The sequence below is a fragment of the Polypterus senegalus genome, chromosome 15 (genome assembly GCF_016835505.1).
Source record: "Polypterus senegalus isolate Bchr_013 chromosome 15, ASM1683550v1, whole genome shotgun sequence".
Taxonomy (NCBI): Eukaryota; Metazoa; Chordata; class Cladistia; order Polypteriformes; family Polypteridae; genus Polypterus; species Polypterus senegalus.
The window spans coordinates 74,942,836-74,970,654 of NC_053168.1; the positions used below are offsets into that span (position 1 = coordinate 74,942,836).

The 27,819-nt window shown below is 37.3% G+C and overlaps 1 protein-coding gene across 2 annotated transcripts in view; it reads right to left on the minus strand.

Moving 5' to 3' along the window:
• pex1 (peroxisomal biogenesis factor 1) overlaps positions 1-27,819 on the minus strand; it is a 58,363-nt gene that overhangs the window by 18,901 nt on the left and 11,643 nt on the right. For both annotated transcript variants that reach the window (XM_039736864.1, XM_039736865.1), the window contains 10 exons: positions 25,344-26,068; positions 25,003-25,122; positions 20,711-20,828; positions 18,974-19,080; positions 17,097-17,182; positions 10,135-10,267; positions 9,217-9,313; positions 8,121-8,291; positions 6,563-6,717; positions 4,105-4,291 (listed from right to left, as the gene is read on the minus strand). In XM_039736864.1, the coding sequence (XP_039592798.1) occupies positions 4,105-4,291; positions 6,563-6,717; positions 8,121-8,291; positions 9,217-9,313; positions 10,135-10,267; positions 17,097-17,182; positions 18,974-19,080; positions 20,711-20,828; positions 25,003-25,122; positions 25,344-26,068 (1,899 nt within the window). The remainder of the gene's footprint in view (positions 1-4,104; positions 4,292-6,562; positions 6,718-8,120; positions 8,292-9,216; positions 9,314-10,134; positions 10,268-17,096; positions 17,183-18,973; positions 19,081-20,710; positions 20,829-25,002; positions 25,123-25,343; positions 26,069-27,819) is intronic.

Here is a 27,819-nt window from a genome sequence, read left to right on the forward strand (position 1 = left end):
TTTAAACTAGAAGCGTGGCACAAGACAAGGATGCCCTTTGTCACCACTGCTGTTTGCAATTGCCATTGAACCACTGGCAATACATTGTCGAAATACTGATCAGATAAAGGGGATTAGCAGAGAAGGACTGGAACAGAAAATCTCATTATATGCAGATGACATGGTACTGTATATATCGGACCCAGAAAATTCTGTGCCTGCAGTCTTAGCAGCACTCACAGAATTTCAAAAGCTCTCTGGTCTCAGAATTAATCTGAATAAAAGTGTACTCTTTCCGTGAATTCGCAAGCATATAATATTAGATTAGACACCCTTCCTTTTATCATTGCAGAACAGTTTAAATACCTCGGGGTAAACATCACAAGTAAACATAAAGCTCTTTATCAACAAAATTTCGTCGTCTGTATGGAAAAAATTAAACAAGACTTGCATAGATGGTCAACCCTTCATCTCACACTAGCTGGAAGAATTAACACTGTTAAGATGAATATTCTTCCTAAGCTCCTTTTTTTATTTCAAAACATACCAATATACATTAATAAATCGTTCTTTAAGCAATTAGATTCAACAATAACCTCATTTATTTGGAATTCTAAACATCCACGCATCAAAAGAGCGACCTACAAAGACAAAAGGCAGAAGGCGGCATGGCTCTACCTAACTTCCAGTTTTATTACTGGGGCAAATATACAGTCGATAAGAACCTGGACACAAATAGAAGAACATACACAGGCATGGACCGCAATAGAAGTAAAATCCTGCAGTACTTCTTTGTATTCCTTGCTTTGTGCTCCAATAAACACACGTTATCGGCAATACACTAATAACCCAATTGTGCTCCACTCACTTAGAATCTGGAACCAATGTAGAAAGCATTTTAAGACGGAGAAGCTTCTTTCTGTGGCACCCCTGCAAAAGAACCACCTCTTTCAACCCTCACAAACATATGCAGTTTTAATATCTGGAAAAATTTGGAATTAACTTGCTTAGAGATCTTTATATAGACAACGTCTTTGCATCCTATGAACAATTACATTCCAAATTTAACATTCCAGCTACAAATTTCTTTCACTATCTTCAAATCAGGAACTTTGTTAAACAGAACCTTCCAGATTTTCCTCATCTTGCACCCTCATCCACGCTGGAAAAATTATTGCTCAATTTCAAGGAGTTAGACTCCATCTCTACAATATATAAAATCCTTTTACAATCCCTTCCTTTCAAAGATCCAAGAGGACACTGGGAAAATGACCTCTCAATTAATATATCAGAAAAGGAGTGGAAAGTAGCAATGCAGAGAATTCACTCAAGCTCCATATGCGCAAAGCATACAATTATACAACTCAAAATTATATATCGAGCACATCTGTCTCGACTAAAACTCTCCAAAATGTTTCCAGGGCATGATCCAACCTGCGAACGTTGCAACCAAGCCCCAGCCTCACTAGGTCACATGTTCTGGGCCTGCTCCAAATTAACATTATTCTGGACAAAATTTTTAATTACCTCTCAGACAGTCTTGGACTCACAATCCCTCCTAACCCATTAACAGCTGTGTTTGGGGTTCTTCCAGAGGGTCTTAAAGTGGAGAAAGACAAACAAACTGTGATTGCATTCACTACACTGTTGGCACGCAGACTTATTCTGATAAACTGGAAGAACCCAAACTCTCCTCGTTTAAGTCAGTGGGAAACTGATGTGTTATATTATTTAAAATTGGAAAAAATCAAATACTCAGTTAGAGGATCTGTGCAGACTTTTTCAAAACATGGCAGGATCTAATCAGTAATATTTTGAAATGATTTTATAAAGCACAGAGAATTTGTTGATTTAGGTATTTTTAAAAGCCTTAAATTTTACACCGTTTGGCTTGCTCTCTCTCTCAAGGGTGGGGATCGATCTGTTCTTAGCATAATTCTTTTTTTTTTGTTAAAACTTGATTGCTATGTATTGATTGTAATAAAATTAATAAATAAAAGTATTGAAAAAATGGAAACACTAAATAAATTTTATTTTGATATTAACAAATAAAGCAACTCAAGTCCTTGCCTGTATAGCCACTTTGTTTGAATCTTGCCTTGATGTTTACTTGCTACAACTGTTGTTCACATTGGCAGTCCTCCCAAATCCCGCAGCTGTGGATGTGTGCAAGTTGCACTACCTAGCGAGACCCTGAACTGTATACACTGGTTAGAAAATGGACGCTTGGAGTGATGGATATCTGTGGAAGTGCTCAGTACAATTAAAGAATGAATGCAAAGCCTCCGTTCATTTATTGGAGCCGCGTAGGACACTATTTGAGAGAGTTCTCTTTTCACCTCCTCTTCCAAAAGCATGACAATACAAGTTAAATGATCACACCTCGTTTGATGGGTAACAATATTTTGTTCTGAAAAAACACATAAATCTGTTTTTGAAATTAGTGGCAATAACCAAAGTCTAGGTGTAAGTTTGCTTATTTTTTTAAATAACCTGGGGGGGCTTCACTTGCCAACCCCTTCCCCCCCACCAGCACTACGCGCCATTGTGGAGAGGGAGGCTGAACGCACCCAAAGGAGACATGGCCACTCCTCCGAACCCCCTCTTAAACGGTGATACAATGGGAAGCAAATACATTTTTTTTTTTACCTCCTCTTTGCTCGATCAGCTGCTGGCTTGCTGCTGCTGCCGTGCTGTGTGATCTGCATTTCGTGCGGCGCTTTGAACGTTTAAAAGTCCTTTAATTTCACTGCCTTGTCTCTCTTGTCCCCCCAGACATCCTCAAACACCATTTGATCTTTTTTCGCTGTTCAGTTATTTCACCGAGTAATATTTTCCATTTGTTTGCACTAATGCGATCTTTACTCTAATTTTTTTGAGACTTTTGAATTTTCCTACTTCCATTATCTCTAACCTGTTCTGCACGTGTAACATGGGATTTGCTTCCAATGGTTGTAAGTATGACGTGACTTATCCGTCTCGCGGGACATGAAAGTGTCTCTCTGTCTCTCTTCAAAAGATCACATCTTGTCGCAGGAAAAAAGTCTTGTATCGTCGCAAGATTTTTTTTTATAATAGAGAGACAAGTAGAGTTCCTGTACTCAGACATGACCTCTGCTGTTTTTCTTTTCAACACGTATTGATGCAGTGCTGTCTCGTCAACACTATGAGCCATTTTTATATGTAGTTTTTATCACATATTATTATGCCTTCTGAAGTAATTCATCTATTTGCAGTCACTAATGACTGCAGGACCGAAATTCTCGGTACTACCAATACCGCAAAAATACTGGTACTGTTATGTTTTTTGGAACTTTAACACCAAATTTGTACTGTAATACCGGTTCTTATGACATCCCTACTAGTACATATACGATGCAAATAAATAGATAAAAAGAAATACATAACATTTACAGCTCACTTTAAATTGGGTAGACTGTCAGACCAAATAATTAAAGATTAATCTAGGAAAACTTTTAGCAGATATGTGGCAAATGAAGCCTGATGTAAGTGGAAGTAAAATTAGATATAGAAGAAGGAAAACAAATTAGATACACAAGCATGATGTTGATTTGAATCTGGAAATTATGTCTTACCTTACTAAACTGCATTAATTACTATCAATAACCACACGCTGCACAGAAGTACTAGAAAGTACAAATCAAACTTCTTAAAATGAACAAAACACGTATGAGTCCATATCCTAAATACTATTGTGAATGCAGTTTTGATCTCCTCTTACAAGATGAATATAAACAGTGCAACAAAAAAATCCATATTCATTTTATAATTGCAATGTAAAAGAAAAACAAATTTTTTAGACAAATGAAATTATAATTAAAAGGAGACATGAAAGGAGTGTTTAAAATCATATGAATAATTTTGCTCCTTTCTACTTCTCTTCCCATTACCCACACAATACACAATGCCAGCTCTTATATAGCAACCAGGCTGAAAATGACATAAATTATGCATAATCTGATGGTCTTTTTTGGACATTATAAAATAATAAATAAAAACAAATTGTAGGAAAGAGATTGTTTAACACACAACTAGCTCATTAGGCAAAGAGTCTACATTTTGGTAAATGCTTTTTGTTTTTTAGAATACGACAATTCCGAATACCTTGTGAAGTGCTCTTGTTACTGGTCATGTTGGCATGCACTGCTCTTTCAACAAGGACCACAAAATCAGCAGCCACAAAGCCTTCAGTTTCCTTCGCAATTGACTGGATATCGACCATTTGCAGACTTCCTTCATTAACATTGGTTTTGTTCTTTGTAACACAACATAATAATTCACTTCGCTGGACCTGGCAAGCAAAATTTTTATTAGACAAATAACAACAGTAAATCTAAATAAGATTGAAGATGCAAAAATTACAAATAAAAGAAAAAATATATTATTTTGAAAAAGAGCTCATATAATGAAATATTTTTTACTCAAATTACACATATACAATCATTAAAATATTAAATAAAAATATTCAATAAATGATCTGTTGTAATTGTCATCAAAACAATGTAAAAATAGGGATAATTATTGGATTTGTAAAACAGAAATGGTGGTTCAACATTCACTCAAAATACAACATCAATACAGTAGACATTTAAAGTATACAAAAAACTGCCATTGATACCCTAACATCAGCATATGACTTTCTGTAGTGCATTAAACTGGATTCATGTTAATTACCATTTTTCAATGATACTTTAAGTAGCATTAATAAGGAGGACATTTTGTTATGAACTGTGTTTGTACTGATATTTTTCTGAGTATGCGGACACAACGCTCAGTGTGATTATACAGAGACTAAAGAGCTCTTATTTGGGGCCCCAGAACCCCATACTCTCCCAACACCCTCCACAGTATCCCTCGAGGACATATGCCTTCTCTAAGTGCACAAAACACATTTGGACTGATTGGGTATACTCCCATGCCGTCTCCATAATCCTTATGAGGATAAAGAGCTTTCCACGACCAAGATGGAATCCATATTACTCCTCCTGGATCTGAGGTTTCATGACTGGGCCATTTCTAGTGGGTGTGGGACTGTACCAGGGCTGTGGATTGTCTCCAGTCTTGTCTGTGGTTTTCATGGACAGGATGTCAAGGCACAGCCGTGGAAGGAAGTGGTTCCAATTTGGTGGCCTTAGAATCGAATCACTTCTTTTTTGCAGATGACGTGGTCCTGTTGGCTTCCTCGGGCTGTGAACTCCATCACCTATTGGGACTGTCTGCAGCAGATGTTAAAGCAGCAGGTATTAGCACCTGCAAATCTGAGGCCATTGTCCGCAGTAGAAAAAAGTGGATTGTCCTCTTTGAGTGGGAGGTAAGTTATTGCCTCTAGTGGAGGAATTTAAGTTACCTTGGGTTCTTATTCACGCGTAAGGGGAAATGGGATGGTGAGATCAATAGACAGATTGGGGCTGTGAGTGTAGTTATGCGGTCCTTATACCGATGTGTAGTGGTGAAGTACCTGAGTCAGAAGGTGAAGCTCTTAGTTCACCAGTCCATCTACTTCCCTACTCTCACTCACCTAAGGTCATGAGTTTTGAGTAATGACCTAAAGAAAGAGATCGTGGGTATAAGCAGCCAAAATAAGCTTTCTCTGCAGTTTAGCTGGGCTCTCTCTTAGAGATAGACTTAGAAGTGCACACATCCTGGAGAGGCTCAGAGTAGAGCCACTGACCCTTGGCATTGAGAAGAGCCAGCTGAGGTGGTTCAGCCATCTGATACGGATGCCTCCTGGACACCTATGTGTGGCTGTTTTATGGGCACAACCAGCTAGGAAGAGACCCGGGGGAAGATCCAGAGCTCACTAACTAGGAAGAGACCCCGGGGAAGATCCAGAGGTCACAGGGAGGATATCTTTTAGATGGCCTGGGAATACCTTGGGATCCCATAGTAAGAGTTGGAAATTGTGGCTGGGGTAAAAGACGTTTGGGCCTCACTGCTAAGACTGCTGCCCTAGTGACCTGGCTTTGGATAAGTGGTGGAGAATGAATGAATGAATGAATAAGTTTGTACTTCTTTTGGAGCTCGTGCTTATACCAAGCATGCCTAGACTGTTGTGATGAAATATCAAAAATCCAAGATAACGTGTTATAGATGTTGTCACAATTGGATAAAAAGAAAGCAGATCTCGTACCAGTAAAACAAGACTAAAGGTATGCAAGTAAATGCATCTACTTATTCACATACAGTAGGTTTGTGATACTTGCATGCGCATGTCTTCATTTCACTTTGTCTGAAAACTATGAGATAAGTAAGATGCATGTGTCTGATAGTTAGGTGACTACAAAACGCTGACTATACAGTATAGAGTACTGTTTTTTAACATGGAAACTGCTGTTTGTTTGAAAATCAAAATAAGAATGACATTTATTCCAAACACCCAAGGGAAAATATCAAAGAACTACCAAACAATGGATAAATAGGACAAATTTTAATTTAAAAAAAATATATAAATTCAAAAAATAACATTTTAAAAATGCTAACATAAACAAGGTAATACTGAACAAAAACATTTTCTAATATTCTGACCACAATAATTAAGATTGTAAAGAGTAACAAAAATTACCTGATTGGGCAGATGAATACTTTTAAAACACTGGAAAAAGTGTGAGCCCTGCACCATCAGAAGAGACTGGTCTAAAGAAGGTTTACTTTGAGATGTAGCAATGAATGCAATAAGACTTCCATAAGCAACTGCTTCATTAACCAGGTCCTTCAAAACTTCAAATGAAAAAGAAACAATTTCACTTTTGTAAGAATTCTTAGTTAATTAACCAAACATTTCTCCTTCACATAAATCTTGACATTGTTTAATAAATATTTCTTTAAGTAGTTTGATAAAAAATGTTTATTCCTTCTACTGCAATTAACACTATATTCTGATAATAAATTTAAACTGTTAAATTTCAACTGCACTTCAGTTACACATGTATTAATAATAAATATATAAACAATACCCTTATAAGAAGACATTTAAATGAACCAATTGCACGGCAGAAAAAAATCAATGATATACTATCTATCCGTCCATTTTAATCATTTATTCATTAAACATATTCAGACTCAAAACTTATTTGGACAGCAGTGTAGGCAGGGCAGGAGCAAATCCTATGTGGAGCACCAATCGCACACAGCCAGTTCAGAGTTGCCAATCTATTGTGCTTTTCTTTGGAATATTAAAAAAAATGATTTAGAGTGCCTGAAGCAATCCAAAAAATACACAGGAAGAAGGTGTTCATTCCAAAAAGATACTTAAATTGGCTTGGAGTCAAGTTAAAAAAATTTGGACATGAGCGCCAGTAAGCTTTGCGCCTTAGGAACCAAGTTACCCGAACTAATCTGCAACATTTCAGTAATTATTTACTGCTCTGATGCGGATCTTTCTGATCATAACATAGGTCATTAAGATAGCAATTGATGAGAAGAATTCATAATTAATTGCAGAATTATGGTTATTTGAGGGTTCCTCTACAATGCCTCTTTCTCTTGCAAGATTTGGCTCAAAACTAATTAGCATATCAACATCTCATAACACGCTTAATTTTCGCATTTGGTATTTTTCCATAGAGCCGTTTTAGCTCTAGACCGTCCTCAAGAAACTGACACACAGACACATACACACACACATAGACCCATCATCGGTATCAGGGGACCCTAAAACATCGAGATACATCGAAAACCAGAGATCGAAATTTCTGACAAATATAAAGCTTTCACTCCTCCTCCATAGACGATAGGTTATGGTGGGGGATGGTGCATGTTCTCCCCGTGTCTGCGTGGGTTCCCTCCGGGCACTCCGGTTTCCTCCCACAATCCAAAGACATGCAGGTTAAGTGGATTGGCGATTCTAAATTGGCCCTAGTGTGTGCTTGGTGCGTGGGTGTGTTTGTGTGTGTCCTGCGGTGGGTTGGCACCCTGCCCAGGATTGGTTCCTGCCTTGTGCCCTGTGTTGGCTGGGATTGGCTCCAGCAGACCCCCGTGACCCTGTATTCGGATTCAGCGGGTTAGACAATGGATGGATGGATGGATCAGAAAATATAACATTATCTACTACTTTATTTCTGTATTCCAAAAATACAGGAAGCCTATGCCTTTTTAAGTTATCATATCAAATATAATAACACCTTGTGCTATTTGTTTGCTCATCATTGCATCAGGGCTCTGCTCAAGCTCTGGAGAAGAAGCAGATCCAGCAATATGTTCCAAGTCGTCAAGAAAAATTATGGATGGTTGCCTCCATACTGCTTCTGCAAACACATCCTCCAGTTTCTTACGTACAGTCTCTACTCTTTTTCCTAAAAAAAAAGAAAACACAAGTTTGTAAGCATAACAATTTTAAAATACATTTTCTTAGGAGAACATTACACTGTTTTTTATTTACATTTACAAAAATAGGTTTTCACGGTGAAGACTAACGTTAGTAAACCGGAATGAGAAATTCAGCTTGTCATGCATGTTACAATTGACCAACATAAAATAGTTAAAATAAAGTGAAAACATACATTAAAATAAAACAGAAACTTTAATTTATACACGGTATACCTGGAATACATTTCACTTCAAATTAGTTTTTATGTCACATTGTGTTTATTCTGCACATGATTCTGTAATGTCAAACTGCTTATATCGGAGAGAATAAGCGGAATCATTAAGAATTTGATGAGGCTTTGCTAGGACAAGGTCTGCACAGAGCAGTCCACAGATGCTTGATCAATGCTAATGACTCTTTCTGTTGATTTAAACACTTATTACAGTTTAATTTTCTTGAACATGCACATTTCCAAAAACCTTGACTAAAGGAAAAAATACTCTGAAAAAGACACACATGAACATTTGTGCAGACTGAATCAGTTCAATGTTATCACTGAAAGAGCAACAGCCTCTGTTGAAACTTCTTAACCGTAGTCATGGCACAATCAGAAAATATCAATTGATCAAATTATTTGCATGATGTTACTTGACCATGTAATTCTGCACTTATTTTTTCTAAAAATGAATGAACCAAAAATAAAGTCCAACACTCATTTGTGACTTAATGCATAATATTTAGCAAAACAAAAAAAATTCCCAATTTTTTTTTTGGCTTTTAGTTTAATGGATTTCTTAGATTTTTTTAACACAATGATTATACCTCTGTATTGCTCTTTTGAGTATAAGATTGGCTGAATTATATGTTTCTCCGTGTTTTGTTGAATAAAATAAAAAAGCTTTGTAACTTACCTTGAAGCTGTTTGCATTCAATTACTTCTACATATGCATCTAAGCTTACAGCAGCTTTCCTACAGAGTGCCTTAGCAAAGGATGTCTTTCCACTGCCCTGCAAAGGAAATGTCGAAAAACACCAATACCCTGAAGTTTAAAATGTAGCCAAAAACAAAAGACGAGGGCATGGATAGAGCTAAAAATTGACAACAGTTTACTGTCAAAATACATACGGCACGGTAGGTAAAAAGAATCCTCCTGAATCTGTAAGAGTACAGATGGCTGATAATTATGGACATTGATTTCAAAGGCTCAAATACTATTATTAATCTTTTTTTTTCTTCTAAAAAGCCTAATTATTTATAAACTTCTCTTGAAACAAATCACTGTGACATATATATTTTATCTGAACTTCAACTAGTATGATATATACTCTACTAGCTGAAATACCCAGCGTTGCCCGGGAGGTTTCTTTTTATTGTTTGAGAAAAATATAATTCAAAAAAACCCACTACTTTAAAAATAAAAATAAATTAACAAACAATGAAGACTCACTAATGTGCTTGTCTTGTGGCCTTGTATGTATGTTATCATCCAGTTGACACTTAATTTCAACAGCAACAGGCATGCGGTGGTGGAGCTCAAACATACAAAATGCTGGCAGTCACCTCCAGTTCGCCCTCTGGTGGTCGTTCCGAGTGTCAACTGAATGATAACATCCATACAAGACCGCAAGATCACCCATTTCACCCTACAGTATATTTAGTCGACCAATGAGAAACATAAGCCTACAGTATATTTAGTCGACCAATGAGAAACATAAGTACCAAGTTTCATGAAAATCTCTCCAGCTGTTCGGAATTGATGCTGGAACGTATATACATGCATATACACACACATTGACTTTTATATACTGTATACTGTATATAGATTTACCTTTGACCCAGTTAAAAGAAGACCCCCATTTCGAAGTCCCAGTGACTGAACCATGAACTCCTGAGAAAAAGGATGCCCCATCAAGCTATGAGAAATGTGCTCAAAGGTTTCTTGGCTCAAATTACCAATGCCCCTGAAAGCAAAATAACAGAAAAGGTATTGTTCAAAAGGCCAAGTGATATGGTAAAATGTGCACTGTACTTATTTATCATTTTAACTGCTGCTCAATAAGTTAACACTTCTTTGTGGAGTCCTCTTTCTGATTCTTCAAACTACTGCCTAAAATTAAAGTTGCTGGATAAAACAAACACTAACCTCTCAGAATCTCAACTAAAACGTTATTGCATTATGTGGTATAAAAATATTGTAAAACTGTCTGAAATGAGCTATAATTTGTCTAAATAAACCCCTTAGTCATCCAAAAGTCTTCCATAAGAGCAGTAGCCAAGCTGCTCAGGAGAGCATTAATAAATGAGAATACAGCTAAAAGATTAGAAAGATGACTGAAAATCATAAAGAGATTTGTAAACTATGCAGTCTTATAGCAGTGTGCTGACTTACTACATCCCACTTTGGCACTGCAGTGAAATTATAGCAGACTACAAGGCTTAGCTGTGGGTCATTAAAATGGTCCAGTTTGTCACTGGGCGCTTGCTTTCATCCATACAGGACAGTGATGACAAGGAGTACCTGGAAAAGCATTTTTATTTGTCTAGTCCACAGGTCATATATGGACATTACTTTTATTTTCATCTTACATTTTAATACCTTTTGAAAACCTTACTCATAAGATATGGAAAAAGATGATCCGCTGTGGCAACCCCTAATGGGTACAGCTGAAAGAAGAAGAGGAAGAAGAGAACGTTACTCTGGAATAGAGCAAACGACGCCTCCAAACCAATTGCCAAAAACAGAGAATGACATAAAAACGCATAAAGCACTTTTTAGTAATATCGTAAAAAGCCTGTCTCTAACATGTTTTTAGTTAAACTTGAAACAAATTCTCATGTGAATAGTACATGAATAAAACCTCACCTGAGAAAGATATACTTGCACATTCTCTCTATTATTAACCGTAGTGTTTTGTTTTAATGGTTAAACATTATTAAGCAACTAAAAAGGCAAAAATATCTATTACGAAAATGTAATTAAAATGATGCAAATTATTAAAAAGTTTTTAAATAGATTGACTAGGATTTGTTAAAGGCAGAAAACTATTATAAATGTCTGACATTTGTTCAATGTAACACACAGCTCAGCAGAATACCACTTTCTGCGGCTTTTGCTGTCTCTGGGAGCAAAAAAGCGTTTAAAGGGAGTTGTAAGGGTTAATTAAGCAAAGCACTACAATCCGAGACTGGACATTTGCTTGTTCATCCCATAAGCTTCAGTGTGTTAAAACAGTATAAATATACGTATATACACAGATGCACACACCCAATATACAGCGGGGAAAATAAGTATTGAACGCGTCAATGTTTTTCTCAGTAAATAGATTTCTAATTGGGCTATTGACATGGAACTTTCAGCAGATGTTGGTAACAACCCAAGTAATCCACAAATACAAAGAAATCAAAACAAATAAGTCCATAAATTAAGTTATGTGTAATAAAGTGGAATGACACAGGGAAAAAGAATTGAACACAAAGAAAAGAAGGTGCAAAAATGCGTGGAAAGCCCAGAAACCAGCTGAACTCTGTCAGTATTTAGAAAGCAATCCTACCCCCTATCAGTGCAAATTAATATCAACTGGTTTAGTCCTAAGCGATGACCTATAAAATGGTTTCTCATTACCAAGGTGTCGCACAAGAAACATCTCATGATGGGTAAAAGCTAAGAGCTCTCTCAAGACTTTTTCAACCTTATTATTGCAAAACATACTGATGGTACTGGTTACAGATGTATTTCTAAACCTAAATGTTCCAGTGAGCACCATTGAGGCCATAACCCAGAAGTGAAAAGAACATCATTTCACCATAAAACAGCCACGACCAGGTACTCCTCACAAGACTTCTGACAAAGGAGTCAAAAGAATAATCAGAAGAGTTGTCCAACAGTCCAGGACCACTGGCAGAGAGCTTCAGAAAGACCTGGAATAAGCAGGTACAGTTGTTTAAGTAATGCACTCAACTGCCATGACCTAAATGCGCGCTCACCGCACAAGACTCCACTGCTGAAGAAAAAGCATGTTGAAGCTCATTTAATGTTTGCTGCACAACATTTGGACAAGCCAGTGAAATACTGGGAGAATATAGTCTGGTCAGAAGAGACCAAAATTGAACTGTTTGGATGTCATTGTACACACCATGTTTGGAGGAGAAATGGCACTGCACATCACCTCCAAAACACCCAAAAATACTGGCATATTTCATATAATTGAAGGAAGGATAAATGAAGAAATATACCGGGACATTCTTGATAAGAATCTGCTGACATCTAACCGGATGCTGAAGATGAAATGATGGTGGACATTTCAGCAAGATAATAATCCCAAACACATAGCCAAGGAAACTCTCAATTGGTTTCAGAGAATAAAAGAAAATAAAGCTGCTAGAATGGCCCAGCCAATCACCTGACTTGAATCCAATTGAAAATCTATGGAAGTTAACTGAAGATCAGAATTCATAGAAGAGGCCCCCAGAACCTTCAAGATTCGAAGACAGTTTGTGTGGAAGAATGGGTCAAAATCACACCTGAAAAATACATGCGACAACTTTCTCCACACAGGAGGCGTCTTGAAGCTGTCATTACCAACAAAGGCTCTGCTATACTTTTTGCCTGTGTCATTCCACTTTATTACACATAACTGGACTTATTTGTTTTGATTTCTTTGTATGTGTGGATTACTTGAGATTGTTACTGACATTTCGTGTCAATAGCCTTAATTAGAAATATCTCCCTACTAGCCAACCCGCGGCATACCATACGCCGCATAATCAGGCCGGTTTTTTAATGAGTTTTAAGCACAGGGAGAAAATTAACATTAGAAAAATCGGTAATGTAATAAATCAGCAAGAAAAGCAAAATTGTAACAATGCACGGAACAAACCAACACACAATCGTCCGTGACTGAAAACTGGCGGACCGCTATCGCGCCTTCTCCTGCCAGACGGGGGGATGGGGGTGCACGGCGCTCAGTGTGGAATGGGAGGAGAGGAGAAGGACGTCCATTCAGCTCCCTTTGTCATGCTAGTCTGCTGATTTCTCGTTTAGTATGCACTGCCCGCTCATGTGCCCACTTCCAACTCATCACTTGAGTCGTTGTCGTCTTTGCACAGTCCAGATGCACCTGTGACTCACGTAGACTTTTCACTGCTCTGTGCGGTTTTGGCTGCTTTTCTGTATATAATCCACCAAGACACCCGACCACGGTAGTAGCGAGGTGGGAGGGGGGTGTGTACAAAGGGTAGGGACGTTACCAGTGGGAGCGTATGAGTCGCACTTAGTGGGAATTCCACGGTTTGCCGCCCGAATGGGGTTCAACGGCTTACCCACGCCTCTCTGCACCGGGTAGACACACGCTCAATCTCATGCATGCATGCATTTATTGAATGCTAAACACTTCTGGAAAGACACGGTTGTCTAAAACGGGTTGGTGTGAGAATACAACAGTAAGTGAATGAAAAGATGGAACTCTGGAGAGAGAAAAATACAACACAATAGTGAACCCGCAGCATAACAAACGCCGCTTAATTATTTATTGATGGTTGAACACTTCTGGAAAGACACAGTTGTCTAAAAAGGGAGGGTTTAAGGATACAACAGAAAGTGAATGAAAAGATGGAACTCTGGAGAGAGCAACATATAATTGTCCGTGAGTGAAGAAGACGCACGTTTGTCGCGGACGCAAATTGCTGTATGTAGCATGTAAAACAGTTTGCTATGGTGCACGCGGTCGTGCGTCGTAACCGAAAACTCGGTTTTTAAAGACTGCTTACTTCATTGTGTTTTAACCTCAGTTGTAAAGGATTGTTTTAAGGATCCCATGGGATACCCCTCGCAAATCGTTTTACACACTGCATATGGCGATTCACCTCTGCGAGAAACATGCCTCTATGAACAGTCAACGTGGCTCGGAGGTGCATGTGGCCTCTACGACAGATGAATATAAATGACGCCATTTTTTCTGTGTCGTCGCGTTCGAGTTGGTGACCGTGGCTCTGCGAATTGTCGTCGTAACCAATGGTCTTGGAGTTGGTGGGTGTGGCTCGTTCCTGCGTGCGCCATAGGTGTCTTACTTGTCGGCGGCTTAGTGAATCCACACCCCTTCCGCCGTGCTTTCCATGGGTGTCTTGCCTTAGTGAATTATATATATATAGACTAGCAAAATACCCGCGCTTCGCAGTGGCGAAGTACAGCCTTAAAATTTTTATTAAGAAGAAAATTAAACCTTTTTAAAAAAAATATACCAATAATTATTTTTTAAGGATCTCTTTGTATACCACATTGTGAGTTCGGCCCTCCGGTTGTAATATGACCAAGCTGTGCGCTGAGCTTACTCTTGAGCATGCAACGTACAGTTGGCCATGTGAACAGTAATCTTGTTTCAAATCTCACAGCTTGGATTGCTGCTGTCATAATCGGTTTGAGTTTCATGGTTTGTTTCAATTACGACAGTATTTGTAGGACTTGTGTTGAAGAGACATTCGCCATCTGTCAAGCGTTGTAAGTATACAACCGGTTTCATCGATAACTTGACATCCAGCTTTTGAGAGTTTAAACATTCATAAACATCAAAGTGTCCACTACTGAAATCGTCACCTGTGAATCTAAGATGTTTAAGAGGCATTGGCGGTTGTCGAAAGGTGTAAAATATTTGGCCATTTCGGTACACTTGAAAGCGACAACCGAACAATTCAGTGGCAGCCATCAACTCACATGCAGATCTATAGGTGAAGGGCTTAAGCATTTCACTCTTATAGTGCTCCTGTGTAGTATAATTATCTCCTGTACCGTCATCAGTCCACACCTTGAACATGTCCCAGTCATTCAAAACATAAGACACAATGTTCCTCCGGATATCAAGAGTGAGCCTGATATGGCCGTGCAATATGTAACAAAGAGAATGGAAAAGGTAGGTGCAATCTCCGGGCATGGAACCACTCGGTAAGTGACAGTTCTTTGATCGATGGTGATCACCCCGATAGACATGTTAATGGGGGTATGGTTGGAATGATAAAGGACATGGGTACCTGAACAATGTAAAGTAAGTCTAAAATACCTACAAAATAACTATAATCGTAATAAATGAACACTAAAACAGCGGAGAATCCGTGGATTTAATAAAAAGGCTGTAGTTATCAGCAGGGAGATGTGAATCCCGTGGCGAAGCAAGGAAGGGAATGTAGAAACTGGAGTGATGGACGGCTTTATATAGGCAGGCAGCCAACAACGTGGGAGGCGTTGGGATGGGGGACCCAACGCCGCCTCACATGGTGACCGAGCTGCAGGCTATGGACGTATATATGTACGTAAGTAGGATTCAGTTAGCGTTGGGAACCCGCGTACCAAATTTCTTGAAGATAAGTAACAAAGACCGTTGAAAAGTTCAATATGGCGGCCGACAGTGGCATCATACCACCAAAATAAGTGCGTACATTGGTTTTGGTTAGCGCAGGGAAGCCGCCTACCAAATTTCGTGAAGATGGGGCCATAAATAAGAAAGTTCAACATGGCGTACATTGTCGACCGTTATGCATAGAATTTCGAAATGAAACCTGCTTAACCTCTGTAAATAAGCTATAAAGAATGAGCCTGCCAAATTTCAGCCTTCTACCTACATGGGAAGTTGGAGAATTAGTGACATTGGAAAGTTCAATATGGTGGCCGACAGTGGGGTCATACCATCGAAATAAGTACATACATCGGTTTCGGTTAGCGCAGGGAAGCCGCCTACCAAATTTCGTGAAGATAGGGCCATAAATAAGAAAGTTCAACATGGCGGACGTTGCCGACCGTTATGACCGTTACGTGTAGAATTTCGAAATGAAACCTGCTTAACTTTTGCAAGTAAGCTGTAAGGAATAAGCCTGCCAAATTTCAGCCTTCTACCTACACGGGAAGTTGGAGAATTAGTGATGAGTGAGTGAGTGAGTGAGTGAGACAGTGAGGGCTTTGCCTTTTATTAGTATAGATTATTAAAAAAAATCTTACGAAGAGACTTTTTTCCTGGCGACCAGATGTGATCTTTTGAAGAGAGACAGAGAGACACTTTCACGTCCTGTGAGACAGACAAGTCACGTCATACTTACAACCTTTGGTTGCAAATCCCGTGATACACATGCAGAGCAGGTTAGAGATAATGGAAGTAGGAAAATTCGAAAGTCTCAAAAAAATGATAGTAAAGATTGCATTAGCGCAAAAAAATGGAAAATATTACTCTGTGAAATAATGGAACAGTGAAAAGAGATCGCAGAGTGTTTGAGGATGTTTGGGGGACAAGAGAGACAAGCCAGTGACACAAAAGGACAGCTGCTATACAGGCTTGTAAACGTTCAAAGCACTGCAAGAAACAAAGATCACGAGGCACTGCTGCAGCAGCAAGCCAGCAGCTGATGGAGCAAACAGGAGGTTAAAAAACAACTGTTATTTGTTTTCCATTGTATCGCCATTTAAGAGGGTTTCGGAGAAGCAGCCACATCTCTTTTGGGTGCATTCAGCCTCCCTCTTCACAACGGCGCATAGCACTGGTGGGGGAGAAAAGGGGTTGGCGAGCAAAGCGCCCCCTAGTATTTAATGAGAAAAATTTTGACGTGTTCAATACTTATTTTTCCCACTGTAGATACATGCATGTATATTTAACATACAAATACACAATATAAGTGTTACTCTCCAAAAGCTGACATTTCTGTAAAAATATCACATAAATATAAGAAAAATATTAAAAAGACACTAATAGTGAATAAATGTAATACAGAGGGATGCATTATCAAAAAAGATCTAGAGAAAACTGCTAATCTTACCCCAAGTGGTCCAAAACTGGGAAACTGAGCAGCTGGCTGAACTCATCTGATTTTTGCAATTCTGTTGTCAAAGGCTCCATGATGACCTGCATTTAGAGGCTTTACATGAAAATAGTGCAGTGCACACCAGTGTCATAATTATAGTTTCTTAGAAAACAATAAATTTGTGTTTCACTGGAGGGACATGTAGTTTTATAAATTATTAGCACATATTATATGAATGTGAGGAGCAAAAGTGGTATAATGAACTGGACTGCACAATACTTCAACTATTGCCTCACATGTTTAGTTCCCTGTTGTGCATGACAACATGCACTGGCAGTCTAGCCCCTACTGTATGTATTTACAGTTATGCTTATTATACATTATGGAATCCTTAAAGGGAGTGACTTTGCTGACATTGCCCTGGGCAATCATAAAGTGAAATTCTGTTAACTATTCAGTTCCAGTAGTTCACCAAGTAAACATGAAAGCTACTGCCTATTTACAGAGCAATTTTCACTATTTCAATCTGCAATATTTCAGCCTCAGGTGGCAAGAAGGCATATAGGTTGCCTTTCGAAAACTAAAGTTTTTTTCATACACCAATACATAACAACTTTCTTTATAAAAGTTCTTTTAAATTTCTTTATAAATGTAAAATAAAAGCACTTCACTTTTATCACATGAAATATTTGTATTTGAAGGCTACAGTATTTTCTCTAGGTACAGAACAGGTGAATTGAGTGTTCATTATCTGCACTCTTCTCCTTGTGCCTTAATGATGTCATTTTCTTTGTTGGACATTCAGGTTTGTAACTACAGATGAGAATGACATTGAGCCCACTGTAGCCAAAAGACCCTGGTCCTTAGCTATTCTGTACTTCAACAAGCAAGTTCAGTAATGACTGAATGGACTAGCAGTCCACCGGCAGCTGTAAGTGAGAAATTATTACATGCAATGTCTGGGTTTGATTTTTTCCTTAATATAACTTCCACACATAATGCGAAAAGCAGACATGCTTGCTTTCTCTTTGAGAACATCAGCTTTGTTTGAGAACAGAATTCAAATATCACCTCTAGCAGAACGTAAAAATAAGCCTTTAAGCAGACCCATGAGTAGTAGATTGATGTTGGAGGCCGACATGCCAGTTATTTAAAATGGATATTTAATAAACCACCCTGTATTTGAAAAGGAAAGAAGTACAGTACTGTTTGTCATTGCATGTACAATAAGCCATCCCACTGAGTGTACTTGGAAGTCAAGGACAAGTATGAGATGTCAAAATGAAAAATTCCTACAATGTTACAAAACAACATTTATAGTAACACAAAGCTGGATGAATACTTGAAAGTGAACAAAAAATTATGAAATGTAAGGCATATAAAGAGATTCAACATATTCAAAGTTCTGATGTGAATGCAGCTACATTCATTTCGGTGGGTGGAATCAGAAATGTTATATGAGTTATATAATCAATCAAGGTGCTCTGAAACATTGTTTTATTAGATACAAACTACTTACATTATAGAATACAATAAAATAAAGTGGTATAGTTAGAATGTTCAGAAAATGGATGTACAACTATACTGTTAACTGTCTGCTTGGTTAACACAGTTACATCCAAAAATTAGCTCTCAGGCTGTTAATCAAACTACCTCTTGCTCATTTTGCCAGTTACGAACAACAATTGCTACAGATGACCATTAAGAAGGAGAGGACCTTGACATTTTCTGTGTCTATGTAAAGGTCAATAAAGTTCACAACTTGAAGTCTTGCTACATTTTTTTTTAGTATAAAACATTTATTTGTAAAAAAACTAAATGTTTAACTCTCTCTAAGGTAAAAAAAAAAAACATTCTTAATCTCAGGCATGTATAAGATGATACTCTCTTACCTGTACATCAATTTTTTCTAACAGACTGGGTAACAAAAAGAAAACTTCGCTTTGTTCATCATCACCTGCACGTGGCTGAATCACAGATAGTGAAAATTCTGTTTGGACTGTAACGAGATAAAATAAACATTAACTACAAAAATAATTTATTTCATCAATTTTTCAGATGTTATATTGTGTGTGTATCACACACACACACACATACATATATATATATACACACATATATATATATATATAGATATAGATATATATAGATATAGATATATACATACATAGATACTGTCACACACGTGCGCATGGGTGGGAGGCAGGCAATGAGCTTAAATCAGTATAATGGTATGCCAGAGCAGGGGATGGTTCTGTTCTCTAATGCCTTCTCTTTTTCCTACTCTGCAGACCCACAGAGGGAAATCCTGTCTGACTAACCTGACCTCACTTCTGGTTTCACACTCCAACTTGTTCTTGTAAAAATCAATACATTGCATCATTTTACCTTTTTTCCCCTAAGTATATGGGGTGGTCACTCTAAACCTCCATATTTCTTTCTCTTATTATTTCCTTATGTATTGTGATGGATGGCCAGGGACCTTGCCCCAATGGGAGGCTTGGAGAAGCAAGGGACCGGGAGATGGGCAATTCCTTCCCCAGGTCGCAAGAGGGCGGCCATCATGGATGATGTGGAAACCACAGCGCTGGAAGGATTAACCCCTCTGGGGATCCGCAGCCACCTCTAGGGGGTGCCCAAAAGGACTATAGAGCCTTGGACTGCAGCACTTCTGCCACACCAGGAAGTGCTGCAAGACCAGGAAGCAGGTACACCCGGAGTGCTTCTGGGTGCCCATGCAGCTCTTCTGCAACATGAGGAAGAGCTGCAGGAAGGCCATCAGGGAGCACCTGGAGCACATCCAGCATTATAAAAGGGGGCACCACACTCGGAATCAGGTGGAAGAGGACAGAGCTTGCGAGGGAGGAGTGGAGGCGGCAGTGAAGTAAAGGAGAAAAGAGAAGTAAAAAAGATTGAGCCTTGTGAGTTCATTGTGGCTGTGTGTTGAAGAAAAGAAGAATTGAAGTGTGTTGTATATATATATATATATGAGGCAAGGAATTAAAAAAAGACTTAAGCAATCTTTTGTGCTAATATTCATATACACTCTGTGGATAAATTTGAGAACAAAGCGTGGTAAAATAAATTCTATATTTTACAGCAAACACCAGCTATGAAAAGGCATTCATGAAGCTATTTTAATTTTACATTTTTATCAAATTCAAAATCATAGAGGGTCAGTGCCTGTCCTAGCAATGTAGGAACCAACTTTAGAAGAGGTACACATCCAAACTCAATCAATGGGATGTGAGGGAAAAAGTCACACAGACAAAGTGAGAACAAGTAAACTTGACTTGACAGAGGCACTTTGTAATTAGCATTTCTAGTTGCTAAAGAATTTTTAAAAGGTTATTATAATAAATGATCCAATTAAGACAATGTATTGGATTTTCAACCCTATAAGTCAGATCTATATGTGTCTTCTATTATAAACTGAAAATTGTGTCAATATCACATTAAAACACATAATCAACTCAGTAACAGTTGGTCTTTGATTTGCAAACTTTAATAAAAGTAACCTCTTTTATGGCTCCCATATAACACAGGACAAGAAACACTATACACTTAGGCACAGAAAGTACAACAGTTACTGAAACTCTTGTACAAAATGTGACAGTACATTCACATACCTTCATTAACTCGTAGCTGGACCCCGTTAAATCTGCCTGTTAACCAGGGGAGCTCCTCGTTACTCTGAGTATGAAGCCAATCAAAGAAAGACGATTTCACATCTTGTTCATTTATTTTCTAGGAAGAAACATTTAATAACAACATTTTAATGCCTAAATAATACATTTTTCCATTTCTCCAGACATGGATTATATGACTAAATTAAATATTGTGAACAAAATAAATAATGTGAACAAATGATAAATTTTAAATTAAATAAATAAGTAATTATAACGTTAACAATGTAAAAAAAAAAAATCTATGTTCTGCACTGTCCTATCAGAATAACAAGCAGAAACATACATAAAATTCCTCAATCAAAAAAAAAAAAAATACTCCTACTTAAAACTGCTATGAAGAAGTTTTTTTTTTTTTAAAGAGTTACAGTTATGTACGTAGAAGTGCACAATTTTATAATAAATGAACTTGAATATACTTTCACACACTGTTTGGGTTTCTGTTGTCCAATGCACACAATGCAGAAAAAATGTTTAGTTCTGCTGGTAACAAAATTATTTTCAAGCAAATAAACATTTCTAGTAATTTAAAAAGTAAATTGGTGTGAAGCATTACTATTTGGTCAGGTTGGCAAAAGGTCAATAAATTTCTCAATGAAATACAGCAAAACTGTAAACAATGGAAGAGTTAATAATATACTTTATGTTATGTTCTAATATCTACAAGCTTAGATTTTTGTTCCGGGGAAATTTAGAAAAATCCAAATTTAGAAAAAAAAAAAAAAACTAACTCATTTCCAACACCTATATTAAAATAAAATAACAAAAAAAGAAATCATGATAATAATAAAAAATTAGTATTCAGCATCAGAATCTTAATACAATTACGATGGCATCCAAACATCCCATCAGGTCCCAGTGCTGATACTCTCACCTCACCATCCTGTCCAGCCACTGCCTAGCTAAGCCTAACTCTCACCTTAGCATTTGTGACACAGAGATATACACACAGTCCCTAACACAACACAGCTTTCCTTCTTACATGCATGTAGACTAAAACTGGCATCTAGAACTTAACACATTTTTAGACCATTTTCTGCTACTTCGATTTAAAGGTTTTTCTTTAAGACTATGCATATTTAGTGAATGTATTGTGTTCTATATGTAGATGTAACATAACATCTGACATGATTCAGCATGTAAAGTGATGTACTTCTCTTTTAAGTGTTGCTAGTATGAGCCCCCATTAACTGGAGATAAAAAGACAAGTGGAAATGTGTTCTGCTTATGTAAAATACAACACAATGTATGCCAAATTTTAAAATATGTTAATCAAAAATGTAATTCTAGATATTATTTTTAATTGTAAGAATAAGTCTGAAACAAATAGCAAAGTTTATACAGCCATCCATTTACCCATCTTTGAAACAAAGACCATAACAAATACTGTACACTAAGATAAACATGTAAATAGACAACAAAGAATTCATAAGTCATACAGAAACAATTAAAATGTTTGATCGAGCAAGAAATTCTTTCATTTAGATTTATATCTAAGGGAAATGACTGAATTTGTCTAATTGAAATAGGCAAAGAATCCCCTTATTTTGGTACAGTATAATTAAAGGTATGCACTCCATAAGATTTAGATTTATAAGCTATAATATATAATAGATGGGCATCAGCAGAGTGGAGAGTTCAAACAAGTTAAAACGATTGTAAGTTACAGCTGATTGATCACATCCTCGCAACATTAAGGCATTTGTTAATCATGAATTTTTATTTTACAACTAATCCCATAGTGGGATAAAACAACAAAAGTCTTTTTTTCACCTCGAAAGAGCCATAATTTATTTGCATATATCCGAACATAAAGAAAACACATTCAGTCCTTAGGTTATGTTGTCATTGACACATAAATCTGTACCTACATAGAAAAAGACCATTTTACACATGACTTTATGCCATTGTAGGCAGCTACGCCCAAATTACTTTCAGACGTTGTGACAAGTATTTTTAACGTTGCGTGATAACATGAAGAGAAAATAATTATGTTTATGGAAAAATTGATTAACAGAATAAGCTCTGTACCATATAGTCCACCGGTGGGCAAAGTCAGTCCTGGAGGGCCACAGTGGTTGAAAGTTTTTGTTCCAACCCAGTTGCTTAATTAAAAAACAATCCTTGTCAATAATTTAATTTCATGGCTTGCTAGTGCTTTAACTCTGTCGTGTCAGCTCATTCTCATATCCTAGATTTTTTTTTCCTTTCTAAGGATATCATCCAAATGATCTGAAGTCTAAAACAGACGAGTTATTCTCAGTGCTTCACTTTTTTCTCTTCAGTTTCCTTCCAAGTATTTAATTAAGCCCAATAGTGCTTGATAAACACACACAGGTGTAAATGGAAACAAGCTAAATGGAAATGCTGGTCTCTTTTGTCATTGGCTCTATTCAATAAGGGCGCGCACAAAAAGGCGAGCTTCAAAAGGGCGACCTCAATTGGGCACGGCAAATAATACCTTTGTCATTTGCATCTTATTGCTAATAAGGAGCAATTAAAAACCAAGACTATAGCTTTTTAAGACTAAAATAACCAATAAAGGTTCAAAATCGCAACGACCGAGACAACAAAAATGAAGCAGAAGTGTTACTTGAGCAATAAGAGCTTCTTATTAAGCAATTGGGTTGAAGCAAAAACCTGCAGCCACTGCGGCCCTCCAGGCCTGAATCTGTCCACCCTCAATATTGTCTGTAATAGGGCTGTCAAATTATGCAAAAATTAGAGTCTGAATGCTCTTACTCTGTTAAAAAGTAAATACTGAATTACATTCACACATAGGGTAAATGTTCTAAGTGCTACTACATGTACATTGATATTTGACGTGCCTTTGTATGCTTCATTATGATTATGAATATTTCTGCTTTTTTGCTCACAGTGTGTCTTATGACTTGTGCACTGATGCTCTTTCAAAAAATATGATTTTCTGTGCATGGAAAGTACATGGTCAAAGAGAATAGTCGAACCAGGATACTTCACATTCCTCTGATGTATATACGAAACTCACACAAAACCGCTCACAATTACTTAAATATATTAAAACACCCACATTCCTTTATTCCACACACCTCTTCAATCCCTCTGCTTAGCTATGTCCCTTATTGTTCCTTGGGTGCAAAAGATGTGAAGTCCGTGCCCATCTATATTTTACATAGGTCAAAACATGAAGAGCCTATTTGCATTTCACAAATGGAGATACTAAGTGTTGCATTGTAATGATCTTTAAGTATTCACTCCTCATTATGTTTTGTATTAGGTAAACACTTTCATTAACAGCAACTTAAAGATTCTAACAAATAAAAAAAACACCCCAAAATTTTAAAACAAACCACAAGAAATGTAGGTTATAGTTTAAAAATAATAAAATAGTTTGCGTATGGTAAATTAAGTATGTGAAGCAGCCCAATTTAATAAATGTGTAGAGTGGGGCTCTGGTGTTCAAAGACTAACCCCACAAAATTAAACTAAATGGGATTATTTTCCACTTTTACAGAAGCAGCAAAAATATACCACATGTAACCTTACTACTTATTTTTAATTTCAAATTTGTTTTAGGAATTGTTATGTCAAACCAGCAGTCTTCAAAAGATATGTTTTGGTTGAGGTAGATAAGTCTGCTTTCCTGACACTTAAAATGCTCTTAAAAATATCAATTTTAATACAATTATAACAATACAAAGAAATATTGAAACTTTGGCAGTTACCTCCCATTATGTTTAAGCTACAATTATTGCTTAACAACAAATCAGGAATCTCAGGTTCAAGAGTGAAACAGAACAGGATCAGGAGCAAAACGATACTTTTAGGAGGCTGGACAAGTGTTTAAAATCTGCTGTTAGAAAAATGTTTCCATTTTATAAATGACGATACAAGCTAACAACTAAAAAATATAAAAGCATTCATTGTGAAAGTGATATACAAAAGGCATGGAAAATGCAAAAGTAAGGCTGTATTAAGTGTCTGGAATAACGCAATGCTGAAATTGGTGCAAAGTGATAAAAAAAAGCATCACTCTTTTACAATCCATTGTCAGTGTTTTCCTTTGAGTAAGATTTTCTTCAAATAAATTAGAATTATTTACAAATGATAATGTTTGTTCCGACAGCCCTAGTCTATACATGTTATATTGGCAAATCCACATACAGCTTACACATAAGTCACGTTAAATTGATTTTTCTGGAACATTGCCCTTGTACAAGTTATAGATGGTCTCTTATAAGTATGGAAATATTTACCACATTTTGAAGTGGCTGTAGCCTAAGGGCAGACACTACTCTTGGTTTGGAATTCAAGGGACATATTCTTACAGCTGAACACAATTCGACATTCAACCTTTTCCTCAAGCTTTCTGAAATCTGGTAATACAAGAAAAATAAAGCCAGGTTAGCAATGCATTATACTATTTTATACTTGCAAAAAGTAAATTGATATTACATTAATGGATCTCTAAGCTGAATCTCTCTTAAATGTTGTCAAGAAGTACAAAGGCAATAAGGTAACATAAAAAAACTGAATTAACATCTCAGAAAAGAATGAATTTTTAAGGCAAATTAATATTTACTCAAGGTAAACTTACCCACACCTTTCCACTGTACAGTTTTTGAGTTCTGATACATTTCTGAGCAGACAATAAGTCTTCAGCTCCATGACAGATAACACGAACAACAGTTGAATTAGTTTCTTTCACCCCATCACTAGATGAAGTCTGATTCGCTTTGTTGGAAATTTGTTCTTTCTTTTCTTTTCTGTGAGAATCCTGCTTTGACTTTTCCCTGACTGACAAAAGTTTGGTGAGCCTGCCACATGTTAATTTAAACTGGCAGCAATCTCCTCTTTGTGGTTGATAGTGCCATGGAAGAACATGGACTGTATTTGAGCAGCTTATTTCTAGTTGATTCAAGTTGTTAGAAGAAAGAGGGGAAGTTCTGCAGACCCTGAATATTGAATCTGTTAGCACTGTTGGAATTGATGGAATGGAAGGAGTCAATTTATTGCTCTCCAATCGACTGGAAAACAAGTACCTAAATAAGCTTCTCAAATCTGTTACTTGTCTAGATGTAGACAGCTGATAGTGTTCAATATTTTTTGGTGTCTCTTCTGGTTGTTTCTTAAGTGTTACATCTTCCAATGCTGCTCTAGCAGTTACAGTATCAACAGCTTCCTCTTTTAATATCCTTTGTTGCTTATCAGATGTGAAAGGGAAACCTGAAGATGCTCGTTCTGCCTTCCGCAATTTAGGAGAAATGACCAATTCTGTGAGTTGTTCTAGTCGACCATAAGAACACGCAGGTGTCATTGATTCTGGAGTGAGAAAAAAAAAGGTTTATTTTTTTTTAGAACATGACAGCTACTATACTATTTAAACTGTCAATCATTAAAAAAGTGAAGCATATTATACATTCTAGACATGTATACAATAAACATTTACCAAATGCAGTACAATGTACAGGAAAATTTCTATAAAACTATTAAAATAATTTAGATTATTTACAAAAAATTGCTAAAAAAGAAATTTATATTGTGACGTGTGAGTCCCTGTTTTGAACCCCAAAACATGAGGCCGAGTCTCAGTACTTTAGCAAAACCAACTTTATTCAGCTTTAAACAGGAACAGCACAGTTATTTATTGTAGCGGGATCTACCACTCTCTTATATACAGACACAGCAATCAGGCAGGGTCGTGGCCAGGTTAGTGGCCAATTAATACTGTTCCCTGCATTTATAATGTTCCTTGCATCACCAATTGACAACAGCGCAACCGCGGTCAGCTCGAATTTGCTTTTACGGCGAACCGCTGCAGCGCTGGGAGCCTAAGGTTGTCCTGGCAACTGATAAGCTGTCTTCCACAGACATGGCAATTGTGCTTTGGGACGCTCTTCTGCGTGTCATCCTGTTGAGGAGAGTCTCAAAAGAGTTTAGAAATCTTACAATATACAACAAACGCATTCGATCCCCACATTTATTTTTCACAAACATACCATCCATTCAGGGCAGCAGAGTGGCGCAGTGGTAGCGCTGCTGCCTCACAGTAAGGAGACCTGGGTTTGCTTCCAGAGTTCTCCCTGCGTGGAGTTTGCATGTTCTCCTCGTGTCTGCGTGGGTTTCCTCCGGGTGCTCCAGTTTCCTCCCACGGTCCAAAGACATGCAAGTTAGGTGCACTGGCGATCCTAAATTGTCCCTAGTGTGTGCCCTGTGGTGGGCTGGCACCCTGCCCGGGATTTGTTCCTGCCTTGCGCCCTGTGCTGGCTGGGATTGGCTCAAGCAGACCCCCGTGACCCAGTGTTAGGATATAGCAGGTTGGACAATGACTGACTGACTGACTATCCATTCATGTATTGATTTTCAAAGCCCATTTTACTATTCAGATCTCATGTAGTTTAACTTGAGAGAATTGCTAGCAAGGTAGAAAACAACTGTGGACAGGACACCAGTTTGTTACTGGTCATATTCACATACAAAAAACAATTTTACACATGCCAATTAACCCCTACACATATCCTTATATGAAACAAAAGTAATAATTATGACAATAAAAACAACCAAATGGAGCTTTCATTTTCATGGTTTCCCTTAAGTTAGAAAGCATTTGATCAAATAATTTGAATTTCCCTATTGTATTGTATATTTAAATTTAGACTGAAGAGGAAGGTATGTTAGTAGAAAGGAAGGAATAATCAAAGCAAATAAAATTGCACTTCACACCTAACAGCTATATTGAGAAAATCTTCTCCAAGCCATGGAAAAGAAATCTCCATCAAAAGTTTCCCTATATGCTTTGCTCTGTGCTCCTGTTAACACCTATCATCATTAAAATCACTCACCATCCTTGAACTGCAATTATTCAAAGTAATGTAGGATGGATAGGGTGACATTATGTAATGAAACATCCATTGTGGTATTCTATACTACATTGCTGGAATGAAGACTCATCTTGTGCAACTGGAACGATCCTAACCCATCTCCCATAACTCAATAGGGAGGTGAGGTCTTACATTACAATAACCAGAAAAATATCTAAATTCCCTGTTAGGAACAGATCAAAAACTTGGCAA